General features: G+C 39.4%; 1 protein-coding gene across 1 annotated transcript in view; it reads left to right on the plus strand.

Annotated features, from left to right (window-relative positions):
- Positions 1 to 12960, plus strand: part of LOC139120173 (polycystin-1-like protein 2) — a 31626-nt gene extending 18666 nt beyond the window's left edge. The window contains exons 17-29 of the mRNA XM_070684333.1: positions 92 to 325; positions 1501 to 1677; positions 2256 to 2416; positions 3051 to 3352; positions 4173 to 4774; positions 5371 to 5691; positions 5840 to 6017; positions 6691 to 6921; positions 7349 to 7472; positions 10215 to 10437; positions 10774 to 10867; positions 11691 to 12221; positions 12660 to 12960. Of these exons, the coding sequence (XP_070540434.1) occupies positions 92 to 325; positions 1501 to 1677; positions 2256 to 2416; positions 3051 to 3352; positions 4173 to 4774; positions 5371 to 5691; positions 5840 to 6017; positions 6691 to 6921; positions 7349 to 7472; positions 10215 to 10437; positions 10774 to 10867; positions 11691 to 12221; positions 12660 to 12790 (3309 nt within the window). The 3' untranslated portion in view covers positions 12791 to 12960. The remainder of the gene's footprint in view (positions 1 to 91; positions 326 to 1500; positions 1678 to 2255; positions 2417 to 3050; positions 3353 to 4172; positions 4775 to 5370; positions 5692 to 5839; positions 6018 to 6690; positions 6922 to 7348; positions 7473 to 10214; positions 10438 to 10773; positions 10868 to 11690; positions 12222 to 12659) is intronic.
- The last annotated feature ends 13366 nt before the right edge of the window (positions 12961 to 26326 follow it).

Here is a 26326-nt window from a genome sequence, read left to right on the forward strand (position 1 = left end):
GAACTTGAAATCAGCGCTTTACCACTCGAAAAGCAGGACTGATGAAGAATATGATAGCAGTAATGACGATTGCTTCAATTTTCCTTTTAAGGTTTCTTCCGAGTCAAACATGGACACCACCTTGTGTTTGTGCAATCACTTGACGTCATTTGGAGCAGCTTTCTACGTTGTTCCACCCAATCCAATCGACTTTGACACTGTGTTTGATAAGTTCGCTCACCTGGACAGCAATCCTTCCGTGTTTTCAACAGTCATCGTGATATTTGCATTGTATTTGCTGATCGTTATCTGGGCTAGACGCAAAGACAGACGGGAAAGGGTCGTGGTAAGACATACAGTCATTGATTGTCAACATGCATGGTTGCAAAACAATCTGATTAAAATCAGATGTAGCTATGGCGATTTCAACTTGTACTTGTCCTTTGCTATTTTTCGTTTAGCCGACAGTGAGAAGACTACCAGCTAACGAGAACAGCAGAGAACAAGCATAGGTGTAAACGTCATCATCTCAGTCTACACCTGAATTTAAAGGCCCGATAGCTGTATCTTTTTCACATTATTTTTGTGATATTACTTCCAAACTAAAACAGGTTCATTGGAATGTACTCATTGAAAAGTGTTTATACAGGTAGCATAAACTGTCCACTGGGACTACATGTGCAATTTTGAGCAAGATAAATAATAAATGTTTGCCCAAACATAAAATGGCGCCCTCATGCAAATAAAGCAAACATGCAGTACGCAGTGCATATATCATTGGAATCTTCACAGAAACAACAGAGTAGTCCAATATAATGCATACTGCTGATTGTTTTCCACTGGGACACCATATGCTATGTTTTCATTGTAATATTACCAATTTTAAAAATGGCGGGAAATCAAAAAACGGTTAAAGTTTAAATTCACCTGTTCAATTTTTCTGTGGTAAAAGACTATAACCTTTAAATATGTAAAATTTAATGAAAAACCAGAGAAAAAAGAAAGTTTTTTCAGGTCGACAAATTTCAAGAGTTACAGCTACAGGGGTTTTAATCAGTTCGGGTAGCAAAAGGAGTACATAGAAGTGTTTAGTAATTTATTAACTTAAAATTTCTAAATCCTTCACGCACGTTTTCAATTCAGTGTATTATATATTTTATTGTACAGTTCAAATTTATAGAGCTTGCCGTGTAACAGTGCGTACCATATTGAGGGCACGGTTGTCGATGGCGTTGTCATGACAATATCACTGATGATTACGTACTCAGTATGTAGCTTTGTTAGCCTTACACTCGATTTTATGGTTTGTCGCTTTACTAATATGTGTAGAATAAGCCCCAAAATTGACGTTGCAAATTCAATTTATATTATCATATTTAACCTAACTGGGACAGGATTATAAATTGAAATACTATTTTATGGTATTGGATCAAAGGACACGATTTACGAGCCACAGTTCATCACCTCAGTAACTCAGTAACTCAGTAAATCATCATCCAATCCTGTAAACTTTCCATCCAGTTTGACAACCTGCCACTGCCTAGCAACAACCCGAATGACAGGTACACGTACGAAGTAAGCATTATGACGGGGCGGGAGAGAGGATCGGGAACGACGTCAAATGTATACATCAAGTTGTACGGTACCGCCAGCAGAACCAGGGCGACTCGCATACACAGTACTTGTAGCGACTGTCAGGTGGGTTAAGATGGAATGATTTACGGCATATCATTAATCTATAAAATCTTATTTCAGGTAATCTAAGACAGTCCAAACAAAATACGCTATAGTAAGTTTCGAAAACACTGTCCTGTTAACGTTACTAATCGAGCTCTCGAATGAAACTAACACAGTCTGCTACTCTTCATGCTCAAGCATACTGATATAATGTCGCATAACTGAAAGCCTTGCCTGTAACTGAGGCTTCCCCCTGCTTCTAAAGGTATAACAGTAATGTTTGTGATGTAGGTGGTTAATCTTATTGCTATATTTTTCCGAATAGCACTAGCATTTAAAACAACCTATACATGTAATTATAAAAACATTCTTTGACATCAATGAAGTGTACAATTGTGTTCATTTTGATCATGACCGTGCTCTGTCTGCATCAATTAGACTTGTAAAATTAATGGCAACCTCTCTTCGAATCTCTTTGAAAGTTGGTCATACCACAGACACTTTTTGTCTGTAATCATACCAATAGCACAGGGTTGGTTGTTAGGTTGTCAATGTTTTGGTTTCATGAGTAATTCTAATTCTTCTCTAATACTTTTCAGTTGTTTCAACGGGGAAGCAAGCACACGTTCTTACTCACTTCACTGTCGTTTCTTGGAGACATCAAGTACCTCCATGTGCGACACGACAACTCCGGACAAGGCAAAAACGCTTCCTGGTTTCTGTCGGAAATTATTGTCAAAGATTTAAACACACAAAAAAGGTATCGATAGAGGTCACAGAGGTAAAAAGCCAGAAATTGAATGATAATTCCAGGTTTTTCCATATTATTTTGTTTGTTTTACGTTATTGTTTTCTTTGTTTTATTATGGCTCTGGCCGAGAAATAAAAAACGCATTTCTGTATTATTTATTGTTTTCTCTGTACTTATAATCGCCTGTCTTGCTTTTCCAACAGCTGTTATCCAAACAACCTTAAAAATTATCGACTTCAAGGTAGTATGCGCCTCGAAAATGAAAGACTTCAACTTTCTTCAAGGAATCTTTCAACCATTTTCTTTCAAAATCAAGAAAATAATTCGGGGCACTGCGCAAATTTTGGCACTAGAGGAACAAATTACCCAAGATTTACAAATATTTGAAATTCAAAATTGCCGCCATTCTTGTGTTAACGCTATGAGAAAAAAATACGATTTTCGAATTTCAAAAAAAAAACTGAGACGGTGAAAGTTTTTCTTACTCAAAGGGTTTCAAAATGAGCCCCAACAAGTGGTAGATCAGAAATGCAAAAGTTTGAGTGTCCAAATATTTATCCCCGCGCCACACTCTACCTTAAGGAATTGAGAGTCATTTCAAAGGAAGCTAACACGTAAGTATGATCATGTGTCTCCTCGGTAGGTACGAGTTCCCGTGTTTCCAGTGGCTTTCAAGAGACCATGGTGACGGTAAAACTCAACGTGTGCTGACACCATGGGATGGCCAGGGGCCGAAGCCAGGCGAGACCTTGATCGGGAAGGCCAAGGGCGATTTGACCGACGAACACCTATGGGTATCAGTGATCGCAAAACCTTATGGGGCACACTTTACCCGAGTGCAGCGTGTATCGTGTTGTCTGACCTTGTTACTTGCATCGATGGTTGTAAGCTGTATGTGGTACAGGTCTGACTATGACGACACCAAAATAAAGACCATACGACTCGGTATAAACGCTCATCCAAACACTTGTCTTAAGATAATTAATAAATCTATACAAGTACGGAATGAGTTGGTAAGCTAAATACTGTGTATCTAAACAATTCTTGCGCCGATTTTAAAGGGCAGTAGCTGTAAAGTTTGGTGATTTTATCATTGTGTTTGTTCTTGTTTTGAATGACAATAACAGTTTCTTGTTACTTCCCACAGAATGTTGAGATACACAATATTGAGGTTGCCTACTCAGTCTGTACCTGTGTAGACTGCATTACAAGTGTTTCTTGTCAGGACTAGAATTCAAACGAAAACAAAGAGCATTTTATAAGAGGCGTTGTGTTGACAAGCTAAATGGTGGATGTTTAACATGCTTTTGGAGTAGAACAATAACGAGATGAAGTAAAACACAAATTGTGAAAAATGTAATACCAGAGTAGCCAGTACAAAGATTGGCAGATGTTTCGTGAACATCCTTGAAAACGCCGAAAACAAATGTCTGACTTTAGTTAAACCAATATGAAATGACTTTGTGATTGGCCGAAAGTTTCTAACTGTGTAACTAACTGAATATATATTCATAGTAATTACATTTCTACTTGTCTAAATTTAGGAAGGGGATGGTTGACTTAATATCCATAAAAAAGTAAATACATGTACCTCTTTTCAAGTTACTGCATTTTTCAAAAAAGAATTATATTCGTGACAATCGCTCCGAGATAATTTCAAGTTTTAACTCGTGTAAATCTGTCTATCTGTCTGTCTGTCTCTGTCTCTGTCTCTCTGTCTCTCTCTGCACTGTTGAGTTAATGTTTTTGTGATGTCTTCCCACAGGTCCGTTAACTTTCACCTGGCATCAGATATTTGTCGGCATTATGAGTGGCTTACTCGTTGCACCTATCAACTTCTTCGTTGTGGAACTTTTCAGAAGATCAACAAAGCGACGGAATTCGGGTCGAAGTAACATCACTATATGTCAGAAACTGTGCCACTTTTTCAGGAAATCGTCCGACAAAGAATATCAAAGCTTCAAACGCGAAGGTATCTACATCAGATCGACCGTGTCGTCGGAGTACAGCGTACTTGAAACTGCAACTGACACATATTACCGCTCCTCACAGCGTGAGAGACACGTCATCGAAGTCGGCAGAGTTCGGGAAGACCGATTCTTAAATACGCAAGCGCCACACCAAACCATGGTTGCCAAGGAGAAGGAGGAGAAGACGCCGAGGAAAACGAGTGTGTTCGACAAGGAATTGACCTTACCCTATCCTTCCATTTACGTTGCTTGGTTCCTCGTGTTTTCTGTGTCGATAGTTTCAGCGTTCTTCACCATCTTGTACAGTATGCAATGGGGAAACGACAAGTCCATTGCATTCTTGAAGTCGCTTTCAGTGTCCTTGGTAGAAGATATATTCATTTTACAGCCCGTGAAGGTATCTACATCTTTTATTGTCTCTTTTATCTTAATGTGGTCGATCTAAAGTGCAAAAAAGACATAGAAGTTATCTATTTTAATATTTGTGTGATTGTACAATAGTTCTGATTGCAGACTTTCAACAAACGCTTACATCTTCTTAGACTTGATCCAAGTCTGTGGGCACATAAGTCACACATAATAAATTAAAGGACTAAACATCAGCAGACTGTCGCGCTAATCCTGGGGTGAACGCCTTGGCCCACAGACCAGTCGCTTGGCCAGCCAGTAACTCAGCTGTCGAGAAAAGCCTGGCGATTGGGGGCCAGTCTGACATCTTCTGTACATCACAAAGTAATAAGGTGCACTTTGAAAACCCAAAATTTCACATATTTATGATCTCCTCTTTTCGCCTGCCTGGCTTCATCGAATTCTGTTCTGACTCAAAATTTATTAAATATATTCATCATCATACCATTCAATAAATTCAAGGTTCATGCGTGTCACTAAGTCGATGGAATACACCATACAGTGTTGTGAATCTGAACCCGTCTTCGGAATACTAACTCTCGTGCGTCTGAACCTGAAACTGCTTTTGGCATTATGTTTTACCAGGTCATTGGGTTTGCCGTAATTTTAGCTCTCATCTCTGTCATAAGACGGCGAAAACCGTCAGATTGCAAAGAAACATACCGGATGAAAGCTTTGCCTCCGGTGGGCATGGATTCGGGAGACGAAACAAAAGCAACTTTGAAAAACGACCGAAAAGAAATCGGGAAGACAGCAGCGAAAGGAGGCGCTGTGAAAGAAATTGTGCTGTATTTTGTGTTTGTGTCCTGCCTGCTCATCTTTGCCTACAACGACAGAGACTCTAATTCTTACAACATGAAGACGTCTCTTCAAAATTTATATTTCAACAATCACATTTTCAAAAAGGTAAGTGCTTCGTATACTTTCATCGCAATCTCCCACGTTAATAAAAAATAAAGTTACAGTACATTTAAGAAAAAACACTCGATCGGCGATTTTTTTTGTTAAAATGCATATTTTTAATGGGTTCCTTCTCATTTTGCAAATGCCGCAGATTAGTAGAGGGACGACTGTATTTTGGGAATGGATTTTTTACATTCTCTTGCCATCAATATACCCTGCGTATCTCTACAACGGAATGCCACTACCAAACGAGCTGTCTGCTCTTACGGCTGACTTGACTTCGTTTAGGGTTTCGCCACCTCGCCTTCTTCAGTACCGAGTGCGTCGAGGTAAGTTTCATTATGTGTAAATTATATTGTTGTTCGTTTCCCAAGTTTCATGTAGACGCTAGTTTTATGTTCCGGACCAAGATGTAGCTACAAATTTCACAGTATTTATATGGTTGTCAGTCTCAATGGTCAGATACATCGATTTCATCATAAAGATGCCGTCAACAATGTAAATTTCATGAACGTAAAAACCATAATTTCTATGAAGGAACACAATCTGCATCGATGAAAGCTAACTAAATTCTTTTGTAAGCTGAGATACAGTGAAGTAACCCAATGTTTGATGGTAATTTAAATTTGTTAAATATAATTTTAATACCAGGTAAGCTGTAAAAAAAAACAAATTTAAATTTGTTGATATAACATAAATAACCCATGAATTACTGAAGGCGGGTAATAATGTGAAAGTTATATACATTTGCCCGAGATAGTCATTTATTGTTTCATACAAGCCCAAATATTATGCACAAACTTTGTATTGCCATGAAAGATTTTCCTTTCCACAAGTCCTATCTCGTTTACTTGAATTACATATAACTCGGGAAGAACTTTAAGTATGCAGTGTTTGAACTCAACAAGTGGTTCTTCACACGTTCATTAGATGATAAGCAAACTGTTGTATATTCGAGAACGTTGCAGAGAAACGTACAGAGATTTGCATTCTCACCAATAGATCTCTGCACATCACCTCCCATTTTCAACGGCTCCGTGGCCTGTAACGTGGAGTACTGCGGGAGCTCAGCTGACCGTGGGGTATACGATGTTGGATGGCTGGGAGTCAATACAACTGAACAGATTCCTGAGCTGTCGCCATGGACATATGCAGGTGATGTTCCTTCAATGCTAACAGGATACGATACGATATTTTCGCAGTATGGCGATGGTGGTTATGCCGTACACCTGGGTGAGTGTAAACATAGGATGTTATATACGTATTTACAGCGTGTTTGTATTGAGTTTGCAGGTATATGATAATATGTACACATTCATACATACATGATCGCCTGCATAAATATGCATGCAGGGTTGCCAAGGTTTTGTAACATAGGTGAATGTCTTGTGTACTTCAAGTACACTTTGGATGTCTCATTAGACAATTTTCTTGTTAATTTTTATTTTATTGTATTTTGTTCGAGCCAATAAAGTAAAGCATTACATCAGACTCAGAATAAGAAATCCTGGTGAACCACTGTAGATGACTGGGCAACTTCGACAACACCTGATTAACAGCCTTGACAAAATCACTGTCATAGTCACACATTGATATTATTCAGTGCAGGACTATGTACCCATAAACTGTTCCTTCTAAATCCGCTACTTTTCCATGATAGGGCAAGATTCCGGCGATGCTGTTAGTGTTATGCAATCTCTCTGGACGCACCTGTGGTTGGATAGGTCCACCAGGGCAGTCGTCATCGATTGGTTTGTTTACTGTGCCAATCTGAATCTCTATGGGTACGTACCATGCTTTTCCTTCTGGTTCTTGTAGATCACTCTCCGATATGGTAGAATGCTGTATCAAGGCAGAATGCACCCCAGAGGCTGTTTCGCGCTTTTCAACACTCGGTGACTTTTTACATACGTTTCTAGTCGACCTCTCGTGTGAACTCATGGTTTGATAGTCGCGATCAGTTAAAGCGCAGTGGTCGTCGCGCCGCGCTTGCGTGGTTTTTTTGTTGATAAACATAAATTTTTGTAAACATAAGTCTTCTCAACTTCAATAGGAGTGAGATGGGAGCAGTCCCCCACTTTGTTAAGGCCTTTGTAAGACTCAACATCATGCAATAGTAAAATATTAAGATCGGAAACGAACTTCAGTGGTATAAACTCGTGTAGAGCTACGAACATTTGGACACTACACTCAGCACATTATGTCGCTGAGTTCACTGTACGCAGACACAGTGAACAAAAAGCTTTGATCGCGCGCGATCACGCTGGTTATACACAATGCTATGTACAGTACAGTGAAAATACATAACTAAAATGATCAACATTGCCTATATATGTAGACCAGCAACAAGCACAATGCTTAACACAAAAATCACACTCAAGACCATGATCGGCTAGCCTGAGCAGGACACGGGAGATGTTGTTGGGAGACGGTCACCGCGTTGACGTACACGGATATAGAGAATCCGGTCCCACAACGTACTGGCCGGCCCGCGACGACTTGGCCCACAACCAACTGTTGATCACCATGTCTTACTTCTCCTAGTATTACGTGGTAAGAAATAGTAAATGTCAGGAAACAATAGACAAAACGAGCGGGTTTTCGCGGCATTTGGCACGAAAATTGCACGGCTACACTGTGCATAGACGTATCGAGAGATCCTGTGCCCCGGGCCTGTGCACGGTCATGGCAGTGATCCAACCGCTAGCTGGTGTAGGCCTACCGGTGCTGGGCAAACTTCGTTGTTGTACCTCCTGATTGCCGGGTAGGTCTGAATCCTCTTTCAAGTGAGATAACCCCCACATAACAAGAAGACCTATGAAAGGTCCTTCGCTTGACTTGATACCTGTACTCAGAATTCTCGTTTGCACCCCAAAACGGGGTAAAATTTGTTGTAGTTGAGTTGGATTCTCCACAGCCGAGTGTAGCGCGCCATATACCCGGTTTGACACGGACGTTCATACAGACCACGGAACGGAACAGATGCAGAGATGCTTCTTGCTGCAGCGGGCATTGCTCTGCGAGCTGTAGATTTCTGTAGTTTGAGTTGTTGTCTTTGTACAACTTGTTGTACACCTGTCGGGCCTCTTGAAATGAAAGCTCTCGTCCTTGCTAGCGATGTCGAAAACTAGAGCCCGGTCGATGATAGTCTGTTGGCGTATACATGCGTACATGCGTACGTCTAGCTCTATGGCTCGAGCGGTAACAGTAGCCGAGCCCCATTCAACTGATTCAAGAAAATCATGAGCAAATGTGATCTCAATCCAGCGTGCAATTATTGTTCAATATTCAGCAGATATTTAACTTAGATTAATTGACCTTTTATTGCGTGTTACATTTGGTTAGTTGGTATGCTTGTGACAGATCAGCCGCCATTTTAACAAGCGGCAATATCGCAAACATTACAATCAACCCGTAACATGTGCGGCGTTCTTGGATTTGTTTACAACAGAGGGGGACCCCCTCAGGAGGATGCGCAGCGCGACGACCACTGCGCTTTAAGCACCTTCTCCGTCAATGGTTGTTCATGTTACAGATTTTTCGTCTCTTTTTTCCCGTGGTTTTTACCTATTCTTTTAAGATTTTCCATTGGTTAGTTTTGCTTTATATTCTGTTTTTTATTGTTTTTTGTTTTTAAGTTTTCTCTTTATTTTATGTTTGTTTCCTTTTTTCACATAATTATAATAAACATGCGACCATATAATTATGGACAACATTATTTTGTATTTTGTATTTCTGCATACGCGTTAAAATTGTTTTGAACGAACAATTGATAGTTTGATTACATATAGTAACGATAAACACTTCTGAAGCATTGGGTGCGCCGTAGCATTATATAATACATAGAGAAGATACCCTGAGATACCACACGAAAAGAGTATAACATTTATTCACAATTTAATATCTGTAAGTTTTTGTTAAAGTTTTCCTGATCAAAAACTTTGCACGGCGATTCCTTATGGTTTCTTTTATTATGAAAGATAATAGTTAAATGTGGATATTGTCTTTATCGAGTCTCGTGCTACGGTAAGAAGAAATGTAATTATTCGCAAGAAAACGTCATACTCTGATCGCCATTCAATGTTTGAAAGAAACTACAGCAAGGCGCGTTCGATATTCGCTGCTGTAGACAGAAATTCCGACAGATTTGTTCTTGTTAACCTGGTTTTATTACTGCAGCTTGTGATTGATATATTCACTCGTGATTTTTATAGTTTCAATGAGAAATGCACCAAATTCTGCAATCCCGTACTAAAGTATCATCCCAATTTTCGGACAATTATTTACTTTTGATTACCCTATGGAGAGACAGCCCAAATGTAGCTCTGTATATTCCCATATGAAGTCGAATTTCATCACTTTTGGAAGAAACATAATCAACACTAGCATTTCTAGCTTGCAAAAGTTAATGATTATTACTTTACGTCATATAGACTGAATAACATTAAGAAACTGACAATTTTTACGCATCAATAAAGAGCCATTAAATATCAGTAACGTTTCGCTATTCACATCTTTAATTCCAGGCTTATTGTCGTGCCGTTTGAATTTCCAACCACGGGTGGAATTTGGGTGAAGCCTAGGGTAGAAATATTTCGTTTTGATGATTATGTTGGAAGCTACTGGATATTCCTCGCCACTTTACAACTTGTTTTCCTCGGTTTCCTGGTCTATTATATTATTAAAAAGGTCAAGATGATTTATCGAGAAAGATTGAAACATTTCTCTTCATTTTGGAACTGGATGGAGGTAAGTCTTCCATTCCCATTTTGTGCTGATAATGCTAAAATTACAACAACGTAATATATTGCAATTAAACATGATCATATACCATACATACATACATACAAACATACATACATAGATACATACATAGATACATACATATACAAATATATATATATATATATATATATATATATATATATATATATATATATATATATATATATATGCACATGTACAAGTATAGATTTAATTGTGTCTTTGCTTGGGTGCGTTAATGTTTGCAAACATATGTGTATATTTATGTACATATAAAAGTTAAGCTCATATGTATCTGTTTTTGCTTGTTCTATATCGCAGACGATCAAAATTTCCCTGTGTTTGACAGGTGCTGGAATTTACACATATCGTTTTTTGAAGATGAGAAGTGTCAGTGACGAGGTGACCAAGCTAGGTATGAAATTCAATGTCTTCTTGCGTTTAGCGGCTGATGTATGAAATGGAAATTGGGTATGACTTTAATGGTACAGATTCGTTCAAGACATTTAATTAAGTAATTGATTAAGGAACAGTTACACTTAACCAAACCACACTTTTACAAAGCAATACATGAAAAAACAACAAAATTGTTGTTTTAATGTATGGCATTTCAAAAACATAATGTGAAGTTTTCACCTACTTTGACCCAGTCAAAGTGGAGCTAAATTTTTGGAAACGTTGAACATGGGAGAGAAAAAGATCCAGGAAATCGTCTGATTTGCATAAATTTACATTTCTTTCTCCCCCAAATCACGACGGCATGCCATGCTAAAAAGCGAATCCAACCAATATTTTGATTTTGGGTTTTCTCTATTCTATGGATTAACAAATTAATGAAAACTGAATGAATTCTCGCAAAAAAGTAATTTTGAGCAAAGTACGCCGTGTCCATGTACAATGCACCCTTTTTTAAAGGATAACCTACGGAAAATTCAGGCTCATTTAGGATCGCAATACATAAAATATGTTGTTAACAGTGCAATTATTTAGATCAAGGCCGTAGCCTGTCGAGACGTAAATTTATATAAATTACTCGAATCCTAGCGAAGCTATAGATTCTGCCTCCTTGGCAACTGGTCAGGTTACAGCCTTGTGTAAGAATATAAAGATCTAGCTAAGTACTCTTGGTTACATGATTTTGAATGCATAGGTGTCTGCACTAATTGCCGCTTGTTCAAAACGTCTACACGTAAAAGTATCCACGGTGATCGCTGTTGCAATTTTCTATTGACTTTCAGGTTCTGTAAACATGGTCCAATTATCCCACCTTCTTGACATAAACCAATCCTATCGGAGGGTAGTCGGCTTTGCAGTATTCATAGCCATGATACAGTTCCTTGAATTGTTCAAATTCCATCATCGGATGTCTATGCTTACCGCCACCATTCTCCGCAGCGCTGCCAATCTCGTCCACTTTGCGATCTTCTTCGCCATTACCCTGTTTGCACACGCAGCTTTGATCTACCTCAGCATTGGTCTGACGTCACTTATCTGCCCAAATATTTTGGAACTCCTTTACAAATTACTGAAGCTGTGGCTCGATAACAAGAACTATCCGGACTTTGTGCTTACTGACCACCCGGTGCTGGGGGCGCTGTTCTTCGTTTCCTTCTTTATCACCATGTACACTTTGGCCATCAATGTTTTCGTGTCTGTCATAATAACTTCATTCACGGAAGTACAAGGATATATGTCTGAGAAGACGAGTGACCTTGCACTTGATAAATTCACATGGTATTATGTTAAAGCTATGCTTGGTTTAGATTCAGGTAAGTCTCATTGCAATGACAACAATCTTCAATAAATATTGTTTTCATCGTATTGCCGCTTCCTCCTTATAGAGAACAATGGAGACTATCTGAACCTTTCAGAAGAATATGCAAGTTAATTTTTTTTGTATGTATGTATGTATGTATGTATGTATGTATGTATGTATGTATGTATGTATGTATGTATGTATGTATGTATGTATGTATGCATGTATGTATGTATGTATGTATGTATGTATGTATGAATGTATTAAACGCACTGTGTCATCTTAAATGTATCCTTGTCCCTTTTTGTAAGTATCTTGTCAATGACTTTCATGATTTTGTTGGAAACTCCAAATATGAGTGCGTATCTGCAATTTCCGTGAGTATTTACTATCATTGCGCTTCGCCTTCCGTCGTCACTTGAGAAAAGTTAATTGTTTCTCCATTTTGCAGATACCAACAACGCCGCCACCGACAGGAGTGGGAAAGATCAAAACGTCGACAGTAACATGGTGTACTGTGATCATCTTGAAGATATTGATATTAAGTTAGATCGAATACTAGAATTGATCAAACGTTTGTAGTCCTAAAATAACTCAACGAATCCAAAATATCAGCCGGTGCCGTCCAACTTAAATGTACATCATTGATTTTTATCAATTTACGTATTCGGGCGAAGATAAAAATAAATAAATAAATATATATAATTATTGTGTTATCTGTCCGTTGTTCTTTTGTTTTGTACTTTTTCACATGTAAGGAATCTCTGTGTGTAAAATCCAAAACAAAAATAAATAAAGTAATAAATATATTTATTCCATTTTTATTCCTAAGACTCCTAAGAGTCTTACATTTTAAATCGTTCCAGTAATCTAATTATTAATCAAGTTAGAGAGCTTTAGTGGTACAACCATTAAAGAAGCCAGTCCCTTTCAGTAATTCATAGTTTAAGACGGGTTTAAATTCTAAAAGCGGTAAATACATACGCCATATGTTGTTTGAAGAGTTTCACCACACTGGATTCGGCAATTTGGTTCTATTATAAAATTCTATTCCAAGCCTAATTTTTTTTCAGCAATATTTAATAATGATAACAATGCATCGCGTCTGTCTCGATGTTGACTCAAACTTGATGTTTCGGCATGCTGTAGAAAGTCTGACAAGAAGATGAAATTAAAGTAAAAAATATCTAAAGTGACTGTGTCTGGCGCTTAAAGAACATTTATGTGTTTAATTTAGGTCGTTACTGTGGACAAATACATGTGCATTGACTAAAGATCAATATATGCATATGTGTAAAAACCATGAGAATATTGCAAAACAATAATAGTCAAAATGCTTCGGCGAGCTTCGGCGAGCACTATGTACTCTCAGCAGAAGACAATACCACCTGTTCGTGCTGTTACTGCTGCTTTCCTTTTTTAGGATCTTGTAGAGGGTAATGTGCCTAAAAACAGAAAGTTTTGAACTTTGTTTAAACTTTCACCGAGGTGTCTGTAAAGCATTCTCTTTCATATTCAAGAATAATATGAGACAGGGGCCATCGTTCAACGTTTCTGATCAGAGAGACGAATCACTAACTTACCACCGTTCCATGTGTTAGCTGCGTGAAAAAACCCTCAAATGTTCTCTTTTCACAAAAACAAGACGGTGCATACTTAATTTACTTCTTTAAGCTTCAGAGTCATGAGTCCAAACAAGCAGAGGATCAGAAAAGTTTTGTGAAAACTTGAGGAAATGTTCCAAACATTGTCTTCGATCTAGCGTATGTAAACGCGATCTACCGTACGTATCTGGACATAGACAGAAATAACGTTATTTACAGCACAATATTTAAGTCATTCAGTGCATTTCACACGTTAGGTGACCCTCGGTTTAAAATGACTTTACAGTACAATAATATTAATTTCGCGTGATTGTGCCAAACCCATGGATTTTCAAAAGTCTAAGCTTAATATCTGGGTTATTTTGTGTTTCTCGCAATAATAATTTTGGTTATTTTTGTAGCATACATCATACTTAGTCATCAGCCGTCAGTTTTCTGCCCTCACTCTACTCATAGCTCTGACACAAATACTTCTGAGGCTATATAAATGTCTTGGTATAAATTCCAGAAATTACATCGGTTGTTGAAATGTTTACACGTTTTTCACTTGAAGCAAGGTTCGACCACACGTGTGACAAATACCAATCACTCATCAAACTAATCAACAGAATATTATTACAGAAAAAAAAACCATGGCAGAAAACAAAGAAAAGTTACAAAAGCAATGTCTACAGATGATCACTTTTACCCGTAGGCGACTGAGCCACAACGAATCGGTAGTAGTATGTGAGGGCGCAATTTTGCTAGTCTGCTGACTTATAACACACAGCGTGTGGAGATAAGTCAATGAGGTTTATCGTCTCTTAAAAGGCCTTCATTCTTTCTTTAAAGAATCATCGTTCGAGAAATCCTCAACCTACTTAAAGTTAGAGATCTTCTTTACCACAGTGCTATATTGACATTCATGCTACAATAAGCTCACACAAGGATAACGTTTTGTTCTGTTTTCCGTGAATTTTTGAAACTATAATGTAAAATGAACTCGGCAAATATGACAATGCTTAAAACCCTCAGTCAAACGTTTCTTTTCAATATGTCCTAAAGTGTTGAACTGAGTACGAATCAGTTCCTACAGCTTTTGTGCGTCTGTTGGACTTTATCTGTATATACGCCCTCTCAGTCAGCAACTGCACGACAAGGGGCCCGCAACAATGTTATGCTTTTGCGCAAAAATAGGTATTTAAACATCTCATCTGGGACATATAACGGCGATTACTTCTAGGTTCGTTTATTTTGGTATATTAATTTTGCAGTGAAGTCATTTTCGTGACCGCCTTACGGATGATGGTACCTGGTAGACCTTCCATGGCCTGTCAGCTTCCCGATCGAGACATCCGCACTTTGGATTCTCACGCTGATATCAACTTGAATCTGATAACCTATTGCTGAGATCAGTGGGTGTAGGTCCCACACACCTGTCAATATATGTCACTGTTGCCCGTACGCTTGTGTGTTTCAAATTGATTTATATCACCAAAAGTTTAGGTTATCTGACAAAAAAGGGTGGACCCGAAGATAAACAGATAAATACGTGGAAGTCAGAGCAAAAATTTGAAGCACATTATATTTCCGTTTTGCAGTAAATTATGTCATTTTAGTTCTGTCTGCTGAAGGAGGAAAAAAACGCAATGTATTTGATGATCTAGGCAGTCAATAAGAGTACTAATACTCTGTAACTTTAGAGTCACTTCAGAATGGCTGAAAATCACCATTAATTAACTTTGACGCCTCACTTAATTTGAATATTTCATTTTATCGCGAAAGTTCCATTTCAAACTATGCCTTTCTCATTTTTAAAGGCACTGCTCCTCACTCATCCGTGCCACACACAAGTAATTACTCGTTTTAACGACTTCAAACTGAAATAAATTACATCTGCAGGGGCCAGTCTGTGTACCATAATACTGTACTTTGATAGCACATGGGTGAAATTCATATTTTCCCGTCTACCAGGCCTTGTTGATTGGTTTGGAAGGCGGCGTAATCCAATTCATTTTTCACAAATTTTATTAACCTAATATTAAATTTAATTATTTAAACGCTGACAGCATCTGAAGACCCAAAGGGTGTCTGTTTCAGAGTAGTGCTCCGTCTAAATTGTTGTCATTCGCGCACACGCGATGTATGGGACTCGAACGACATTTTTGGCATTTACTGTCCACGGGAGAAGCTATTTTAATTGGTTTCTAAAAACCCAGACTGCGGCAATCACTCGTCCGTGCACGGGGTCCAAACACTGGAGTTGCCGGGTGAAAAATTGCAGTATTACAGGAATGCGCGGCGTCCGTGGAGCTTCGGGGATGTGGAAGCATAGCTGGACCTAATCGGGCGTTAATAGGCGATTGTCAGAACGAGGCCGCGCTAATTGCTCTGCAGCGAGAGTGCAGCGGGATCGCGCAACTGCTGACGTATCGGCCCGAGAACCAGCGGGCGTCATTATTTTGTTAAACTGTGTCCGGGGAAAAAACCAAGTAACACTCCAGCATCCCATGACAAATTACAGTGAATCAATCCGCACTGTTATCATTGGATCGCTTTTCAAGATCCGAAATAGAACTTAGGAAAACATGCAAAGCTTCACAGTCGGGTTACTGTACTAGTACTGTTTTATTGAAATCTCTCGAGAAAAAAAAACTTTAAAAAATGACCATGGGTCGTCAAGTAAATCAAATAAATTAAGTGTAAAGCATTATTGTATACCTTATGTATGAATTCGCTTCAGAGAATGTTTACGAGAGCGTGTTTACAGTGTGATAAGAAGGTTTAATTTTCCATCGTGAGATTTTATTACGCATAGTTTGGAAAGTTATAATTTTCCCCAGATAGCAGGGATTGATGGCTCGTTTCTGAGAGAAATCAGAGACACAAGTGAAGGATATAGGTGTTGAAGAGCAAGCGACTTGCATATTTTATTGTCGTTGCGTGAATATGTCGACCTTTAATGAGCTTACTATAAGAAAAGTTGGGAGGATATATATAGAGTCAGACTTGTTGCAGTCGTTGGCGATGATATTCGTGTTAAAAGTCTCCCAAGAAAATTAATTTAAATTATGGGAGGGATTAATCGTCTACACAAGGGTGCCATGGAATGCGAAAAATATCCCAATTAATGCATGCATGCATAGTTTTTCTTTGCTGTTTCGTGTCGCTGCTTTTTTTTCCATGAGGCAGGTCGAGTATATCCCCGGAAAGCATTTGAGAACATTCTTTTGTTTTTATCGACTCGTAAAATATCGAATAAAAGCAGCCCCAAGTGGCCATCTTTCGGCAAATGATAGATACAAAGTGGTGATGCCTAAATCAATAACTGTAGAAATTGGAAACCAAAGCCGAGATAAATACTAAGAAAACATTTTTCGAAGAGGCGCATTTAGGCAGATTATCCGCATGTACAAGGAATGTGGCTTCGTCTTGTCGATATACTTTCAAAAAATGTATGTGTCCCTTTCAAGATCCCCCAAATCCGTCATGATATTGGCGTTTAAATAGGTGAATTCTTGATCCCCGGTTCGGCTCCGAACACGCTATACATGTACTTCCGGTCAACGAGTCTCCTCCGAGTCTTTTTTTAAAAAGAATAAACGACGATAAGTTGAGCGAGTTTCCAAATGAAATCACGAGGCCAAGGTCACGGTTCAAGCCAATATTATCAGTCTGTGTTTGAAATAGACACGCTCTAGATGAGGAGATAAAGCTTCGACAGTCGTATTACATGTCAAATGGGTGTATCTCCATGATCTGTGACAAACATAGCAAGTATATGCAGTGCACAGAGCGGGGCTATTCCAATGTCATATTCCGTATCATTTACATCATCTGGTATTATTTCCTCGACCCTCCCCGTCTTATTTATCGCCCACTCTTACTTCGTCGTCGTTCCCTACAACTTCTAAATTACCACCAACAATCAGACACAGTTTGGATAACTCCAGAAAAGCGTGATTAAATGAAAACAATATTATTGTGTTGTTCTCTGATCCGTCTCATATATTGCTCGGGAGGATTTACCGCGGCTGATGAAGTTTATCAAAACACGTTCGGTTCATTGGGCTCGAGTGGAGCTAAAGACCGGCGGCTCGTAGCCTGAAGGATGGTTAAATTGGCACGGCCTATAAGGTCTCTGATCTTTTGAAGGGAAAATAAACGCCTCCAATCAGTATCTCCTGGTTTTGTCGCCAGGGCATGAAAATTAATACAGCAGCAAAGAACTCCCACTCGATTTATTCAAAGGCTATTCTCTCTGCGGCGCTTAATTATTGTTTCTCGGTTTCCCACGCCCGTCTTGATGTTTCCGGTTGCGTTTATTGGAATTGTTCGGCTCTCTTAAAGACATTAACAAAAAGCCATAACCTAGGGTGCTTTTTCTGTTTTTAACTAACACAAGTTGTTTTTGTAATTTGTACACTACAAAAATTTTAGTGGCAATATGTTATTTAAGCTGGTACCCGGTGGCACGATTTTTTTCCTTCAAATTTCTTCATTATTCATCTCTCGTGAAAAAAACTTCGCTTTGCCATGTCAAGCTACTTTGAAACTCGCCGAGACGGTCTTTACCCATTCGTAGAAGATTGAATCACCAAGATCCGGAAATCTACTGCAAGTTGCAATATAAGTAATGAAACAGATACTAAAATCACAGAGGCAGACGTGACTTGTACCGGTTTGGCGAAAAATGTTCCGCATTGCTCTTGCTGTTCTCGGAGCGATCGTCTTCCGACGATTAAAGACATCAGAGACCTATTTGTGGACGTTTTCGATTTCCCAGACGACGGAAAATGACAATATCGCATGACGGATTACGGCAGCCAATATTTGAACTATTACGAAATCCATATGAAAACAACCACTCGCTTGGAAGCGGGAAATAATTTACCCCGGCGGAGAAAGTCGCCCAAGTTGGCTGAGGAATTACTCCAGGGTCCGGCAGGGGCATTAACGTCTCAATTAATGACGCTGGGAAACCGGACTCGGCGTGCTCTCAACTCTTTCCTGTCTTTTTGCCGGGGATCTGGGGATTGTACACTCCTGTTAATGGAAATGTGATGTTCAACATGCTCATCAGCTGACGTGTAAATAGCTATCATGTGGCGGGGGCTTGGATGATGGGGAATACAGCGTCAGATGTCAACCTTAAAATCTGCTGCAAATTCCGCCCCGTCGTTACAAATCACACAGTAGTCCTCATATATTTTGACAAAATACTGAAAATCAACTCTTTTTTCTCCCATTCATGCCTTCAACCGAAGATAGACAAAAACAAGTGGACATAAATATAGCGAGTACTCATGTTATCAACCGCTACTTTATACCATAAAGATACCATCAGCTAATAAAGCTTATCACGGATATAAAGAAACTGTTTTAAAAGAATTTGATCGGGGAAAATGAGTGCATACATTCTAATTATGGCTATACGAATCCATTTCACGGTACTCTCGGATTTCTGAATGCCAGCCACGGACAAAAGAATTTTCCAGTCGTGTTGGTTTGATTGGCACGCTCTCGTATTAATTTTACATGATTGCATAGCTCAAGCGTTGGTCGGGCGTATTTTATTAAACACTAATGCGCGACAAGGAGATAGACATCGGAAAAAGAGAGAGAGAGAGACCTAATCAACTGGAGAGCCGTGTTCCCTTCTTGCTTCTCCGATAACCGGTTTCTTTGTTGTTTTATTCTTTTTTCAGTGGCTCTGAGCTCTTTAAAGTAAACGGTATTCGAGTCTTCAAAGGGGAACCATTTTCAATAAAGAAGCAGAGTCAAAGTTGCAGACTGAACGTGAAGAATTAACTATTGCATGGAGGCTGCTTCTGTGAATATACTCACGCGCTTCGCCTGATGAGACGGTTCATTATAATTTCACCACCGCAAAAAAAAAGAAGAAATCCCCGCTCGTTATGATGTCATCTTCCGCGACCGTGTCTTCAAATTGTCCTCCGTGGCTACAATAGATTTCTCTGTTTCTTCTCATCCGCGCCAACCTCGGATTCCTCTCTTTGTCGCTGTTTTCTCTCATGTCTTTCCTTACCACATGGAAAACCCGCGGTCATGAACGTTGTCAATAAAACGCTTATAACTGCATCATTTCAACGATGGCATTATCATAACGTCTCTAACGAGCGTGGAATAGCTAACTATCTCGAATCCACTACAGTGACTGTGACAAAGCAACGTCAGTGTTTTGTCCGCTAACATAAATATGTAAGGCTTCCCCACACAAAACCGTTCGCGTCTCCGTAACATTAATGTAACCGTCATATTCTTCAATATTTTGAACCCCATTTCTGTAACCCATGCGAGACAAAAAGTCAACCCCTCGAACTAGATCGCCAACGCTAGGTCACCAGCGTTTCTTAATCTTCCGCTATCATGTGGTCCAGATCTCGATAAAGCCGGCTACCAGCTGCCAAAGTTTATTTGCCAAGAGTCTACCAATAATTTCTGAATTTTTGAGGTCAGCGTGATTGTGAAATGCGACGGTTCAGTTGACTGATTGAGTTCAATGCCCAAATAATCAGATTATCTTGGAGCATTACAAGTTGAAGTTCAACACTGACCCACTCAATTTATCGGTGTTGCTAGATATACCACACATAATTGGTTTGGTTGTACCACCTATCTAAATTTATGGTTCGAAGTGAATGCTTTTATGTGCAAATGCAAAGTGCAAATGCAAAAAAGTTGTCATCTGAGGCATTACTGCTTGTTACATCCCGACGCCCGCGTTTTGTATCGCAAATTGATTACAAAATCCATTATTAAAAAAATAATTATCGGATAGACCGAAGTAGAGAACTATTTGATCGGGTTCTTCGTGTAATGTTATACATAAAAGCGAAAATATTGATAACCATTATTTCTTTTCTGCATGCTTTACACAAAAGGGACAAAAAAAGCGTTTGATTGCGGATTTTAAAGTTTTCATTGTGAGAGAAGTCACATTTTATCCATAATTTTGTCAATATGTCAATATTGATTTTGAAGGAAACGACTCAAAGATCTAATTGTAAGACACATTGAAACTTTACAATGGTTGAGCAGATGTTCCAGTGTGGATGATTTTCTCTGTTGAAAAAGAATTCATGTCCCTGAAACGCTTGTATCAGAACAGTTTCATCGCACACCCAAACTTGCGCATTGACGTGTACAGCGCGGCAAATTTTGCCAGCATTGTGGGGAAAAAAACGAGGCCCGGTACGTGTTCAACAGCTACCCCAGTCCTTCCTTTTAAAACGCTTAGGAAGTAGCTCTCCTGATGTGGAGCAGAAAAACGTGCAAAGGTAGTTTAAATTTCAGTTAGGCGAGGAGGCAATCAACGACGCTTTCCCCAGACGCTATTATGCACGTAAGGTGGATGGGTGCCAGGCTTAAATGTGTAAAAACTACCTGAAAAAGTACTTAGCTAAATCGTCAACATTCAGTCGGGCTTTAGCGGAGGTCGTTTAAAGGAAGTAACGAGTATTCTGCATCTCTGGTAAACTATTGTGTGTGCTTTGGAGGAGAATTGCTCAGAAGTGTGTGTTCGGAGCGCCTTCACTGACACGTACAGACCGCTCGTTATTACACTCAAGACATACTGTATAGTGTAAGTGCGGTTGCCACTGTCGGACCCCCTAGTTACATCACCTATGCCGGGACTCCAAGGATTCGAGATGGACGGGTTTTTTTTCATGCTAAACGAGTCTTTGTTTGCAGTTCATACTGGTGATAAAATCCGGTTAAACTTTGTTTGGGTGTGTACCAATCTCGGGAAAGGGTTTATTTCGGGGGCACTTTTAACGATTGGCGGGTCTTTGCCATGACAACGGACGATCAGCACCTGCGAGGAGAGTCCTCCAACGAAGCCACGTCTCACGCCGCCGAGCGAATCGGAGACTAGACAGGGCGCATATACACCCGAAATCGTGTCTTTTGGGGAACAACGGAGAGAAGAAATGGCCAACAAGTCAATTTTTTGCTGCATTTGAAGTGTCAATGAAGAACGCATACAGTTATCGTTGTTTCCATCTAGCCCCTTAATCGATCCGTCAATAAAGTTAAATCGGACTTAGTAACGCCATGAAACCTCCCGATAAATACACAAATCAACCTGAAGTGTCTTTTGATTTTTTTTTAGCTCGCCAGCAACGTGTTTATAATGAGCTCTTTGTTAGATTTGTAGCCTTGGAAGCGGACCTGCCAAAATATAGGGCCGATGGATTTATTAGCGATAAATCATAGAGAGCCATGTGTTAATCACAGCATTAAGATAACAGCGTTTGATTGACAGGTTGTTAGTTGCTCTTCAAGAATGAATTGGCTGTCCTTTGCCTTATCTGTCCCTCTAAAGAACACGCTACTAGTACACTTGAACAATCCCTCAAATAAGGAGTCTTTTCAATATTTTTGACGGGTGTAACATTTTATTCCTTGACGTTCTCTGCTTCATTTGGGGGCTACCTTGATTCGCTGGCAGGTGTGTTGCATGTGTTTTATTGGCGAGAGTAGCCTGAGAGGGCCAGCTCCAGTCGAGGGTATTAATCGTGGGTGCTAACCGCTGACACCAGGCGATAAATCTTGATCTAAAGGTGATCTCCGTCCCGACATATCTGGTCATGTGCGCATTATAGTTCAAGTATTTCGATGGCAATCATTTCATTATGGTGACTTTTGACAAAGCCAAAATAAATCGACGCTATTAAGCACGTTTACGGCATGTTGCTATGGCAGTGTCGAAGCAGAAAAGACATTTCTTTTTAGCGTGACCAGCTCAACGCATACCTTGCCTGTCATGTGATTTCCTTAAGCACCTCCTACACAAATGTTTTATCGTCTGTGTTCTCGACGGACTGGAAATAGCGAAACTTGATTAAAGAGTTGGGATGACTTCATGGGTTTCGAATCAGTGACACACCTGGTCAATTTAGATAGCTAAATGCCGTGCGGTGTCACAGAATCCTTGCTAATCTGCACGCTATATGAGCTACGGGTCCCCATGTTACCTCTCAACTCTAACGAGACGAGACATTTTCCAGCCCGACAGAAGAGTCGAACATTGTACCAGTTACATTTAAGTTGTGAAATTGCTTGTTAACAGTGACTGTGTGCTTTTTCTCAAACGTCTCGTGTCAAATTTTCGGTCACGAGAGAATTACCCGGCAGGCTCTTGCTTCGAGGTTTAAACACGTTCTTTCCTAAAAATCTCGGTGAAATCACAGAACTAGAGCTGACTGCACAGCAAACAAATTAATGTCAAATTATTAGTTTCGCAGAAAGAGAGAATCAATCAGATTTGTACGCGCTTTAATTGTTGACATTTTTACAGCCGACGGAAGTCTTGCCTCTGTCAGTCAGGGGCGCTAAAAATACTTCGAAAGAGGATACTTATGTTGTTAAACCCGTAATATTTGCCGTGCCCATAATCAGAGATACATATAACAATCTTAGAATTTACTCAACTTTGCGGTCGCGTTGTCATGGAGTGGCAGCTAGTTCGGGTTGCAGGTATTTTTATCTAAGGTGTTGTTAGCCTGGAAGCCGTACGAGGACAAGATACTTTTATCAGTAAATTTTCCTGTCGCCCGGAATAGCTTCAGCTGCACTACCAGCGCTATATCTATCGCCGATAATGCTCATGTCACTGCCCTGCGAGCATGATATACCGTTATTAGACGAACGCTGTCCTTGATACGATCCGGTCTCAGGAAGTTGTACGTGGGACGAGGACGTCCAAACACTGAGAAGCGGGAATTGGTCTATCACAGGTACACAAGAAAATGCAACTTCATCTGATATGTAATTGCGCATGGCGATGTCAAATCGGTCAAATCCCACAAACTTCTGAAACTTTTTCTTTGAAAACGATGACTACTTCATTTATTCTGAACGCCATGGCTTTCAGAAATTTGAAATGTAGACTTTAAATTTTCAAGAGTTCGTGAAAAAAAAAAGTTTTGTGTTCTTTCTTCTTACAAAGAAAATACACATGCATTCCGGTAATGTTCAAACTCGAAGTTCGAAAATCAAATGTAACTCAAGACGAGCAGTACGTAAGTGTACTTCCTAAGGGACGAAGGCAGATTTAGAACTGAAAATAATCTTTCTAGTTCACAGATTGTGTGGACTCACTTTTTAAACCTTCAGGCAGTGTCAGTTTTCTTCTGTTTAACGCAAACCAGAAAAGATGAGTTTTCCCAAAGAGTTAAAACAGAAAATGGCGGTTATTTGGAATTTCCAATATCGGTAAGTTTGAGACAATTTACTGCTCTAATTACAGCATGTGCACTCGTCGGTGACCCCTTGATTTTTTTATTCTTTATCACGAAACAGATTAGTTTAAAGTTTCAATGAGCAACGAATGAATGCAGGTTTTCTGAGGTGAGCACCACCAATAAGACCATATCACTAAGATACGCACGTGTCTACCGGATGTATCGTCTGACAATGACAGGAACGTTGGGATTGATGTAAAACAGAATCCATAAAACTTATCTTTTACTCGCTGTTGCTCCGTCTGGGTACGAGCATTCAGATAAAGTATGCCCCGCCTTCTCAGTTACCAAGTTGTCAACATTGTTGGCAATAGCAAATAAACACGATTGGAACTAAATTGGGAGAATAGGATCTTTTAGTCGTTCAAATTTAACAAAAGAGTAAGGTGCCCTATGGCTGAAAGTTGCAATATTACAAATTACTCATAAAAACAAGCGAATTGGGACAAAAGAAAAATAGATGAACTTAAATTTCCCGATTAAAAACCAACATTACTACGATATTCAATTATTCCAAATTAGTTCCAATCATGTTATATATATATATATATATATATATATATATATATGTATATATATGAGAAAGATAAATCGCGTTTCCTCACGGTATTCTATCTTTTCGAAAATCTATGGAAACAGCCTTTATATTGATATCATCCAAGGATGACTATTAAAACGATTCAATTGCCCTTATATGATTTACTTGATGAACAATAAATTCACGCACCGTGAAAACTGCTGGTGGAGTAGATTTTATTCGGTCTATGCTGGGGGCAAAAAAATAACATCACAATGCTATTTATTTCGTTGTGTAGAATTATTTTGGCCGACTCGCAGCGATTTCGAAGCTGTTATCCAATTGGTTGGCAGAATCATACCGTTATAATGAAATAATACAAATAAACTCCCTAAGTTGCTGTGAATAGTGACAATCGACCAATCAGATATAACCTTGCAAACACGCTGCGAGTCAGCCGAATTATTTCAGTGGCAAGACAGCTGGTTGGAAAAGACCCTAAGCAGGGTGTTAATAGGTCTGAAATATTTGCATAATGGTACACTGAAGAATTTTCACCACTAAATATTCAGTGTGTATCAGGCCGTGGCCAAAATCAACCGGCGACGCTTTGCATGACGGGTGGTATTTTAGACTTGAATATTTACAAACACTATATTCGTAGGGGGAACAAAATCCCGTCAATTGTAGATACATCATGACATCTTATCGGTTAAGTTGGGTTTTTTTTGATGTTTTGGAGAATAATGGCGGTGAGGTCATTAAGTCTTGGGAAGGACCGTGCTCAGTCAGAGGCTATCACAGCGCAATAGTGGAATATTTTTTTTGATACCTGTATTTTTATTGCAACTAGAAGCTTGATTTCGCATAACTTCTTATGCAGTTTAGTTATTTTTTTATTCTTTTTTGAGCGAAATGTAGTGTTCTTGTGCGACTCCCCAAACCGCGTCAAAATGCCTTAGTTGTCAACGTACTGCCAATATGAAGAATGTACAATGCTGTCGTTGTCAACCGAATGATAGTCCGGACGAGATTTCATTTGCCGAGAGTAAAATCGCATATTGACTTGTATACGAATCATTGACTCTGAAAGCCTGATACGTTGTAATTCCAAATACTCAAAGGAGTGGGGAGAAAAATAAGATACACAGGAGCAAAAATTATTAAATCATATAGAAGAGTTACAGCACGGTCCGTTTTTGAGCAACCTACAGACATCGCCTGCCAAATAGCGGTAGACCCGGTTTTAACGAGGCCATATTCTTCTAATTACTCAGTAAACGCCAAAAGTTTACTCTTTCTAGGTGAACCTTGATAAATATTTCTCCTTGCTTTTTAGTTTTATAGACAAACCTGGCGTGCTTAGCACGGCATGGATACGCCGTGCGTTATCGGAAGGAACCTGGAATGTTACCGTTGCCAAGATGAGGAAACGACCTTGAAGGCAAATGACATCCGCCTCGATTAAACCTAGGGTCAGAAACTTGAAACAAAGCATCGGACTAGGCTGCCCTGCATGTCGACTTGTGAGCTCGGAAAGTATTTCAAAAACCATTAATCGGTGCAGTTATACAGTTGGTTGATTTACGGCTTTGACCGTCACGGAATTTATAGTGTCGCAATACTAACCCATTAGTGTCAGCTAATAACGTCGACAACAGCAGACTTTTAGCACACAAGTCACTCGCTTCTCTATCAACAGGGCCACAACTGGAAGGGGGGACAAGAAATCTCTAGTCAAAATACG

The sequence above is a fragment of the Ptychodera flava genome, chromosome 20 (assembly GCF_041260155.1).
Source record: "Ptychodera flava strain L36383 chromosome 20, AS_Pfla_20210202, whole genome shotgun sequence".
Taxonomy (NCBI): domain Eukaryota; kingdom Metazoa; phylum Hemichordata; class Enteropneusta; family Ptychoderidae; genus Ptychodera; species Ptychodera flava.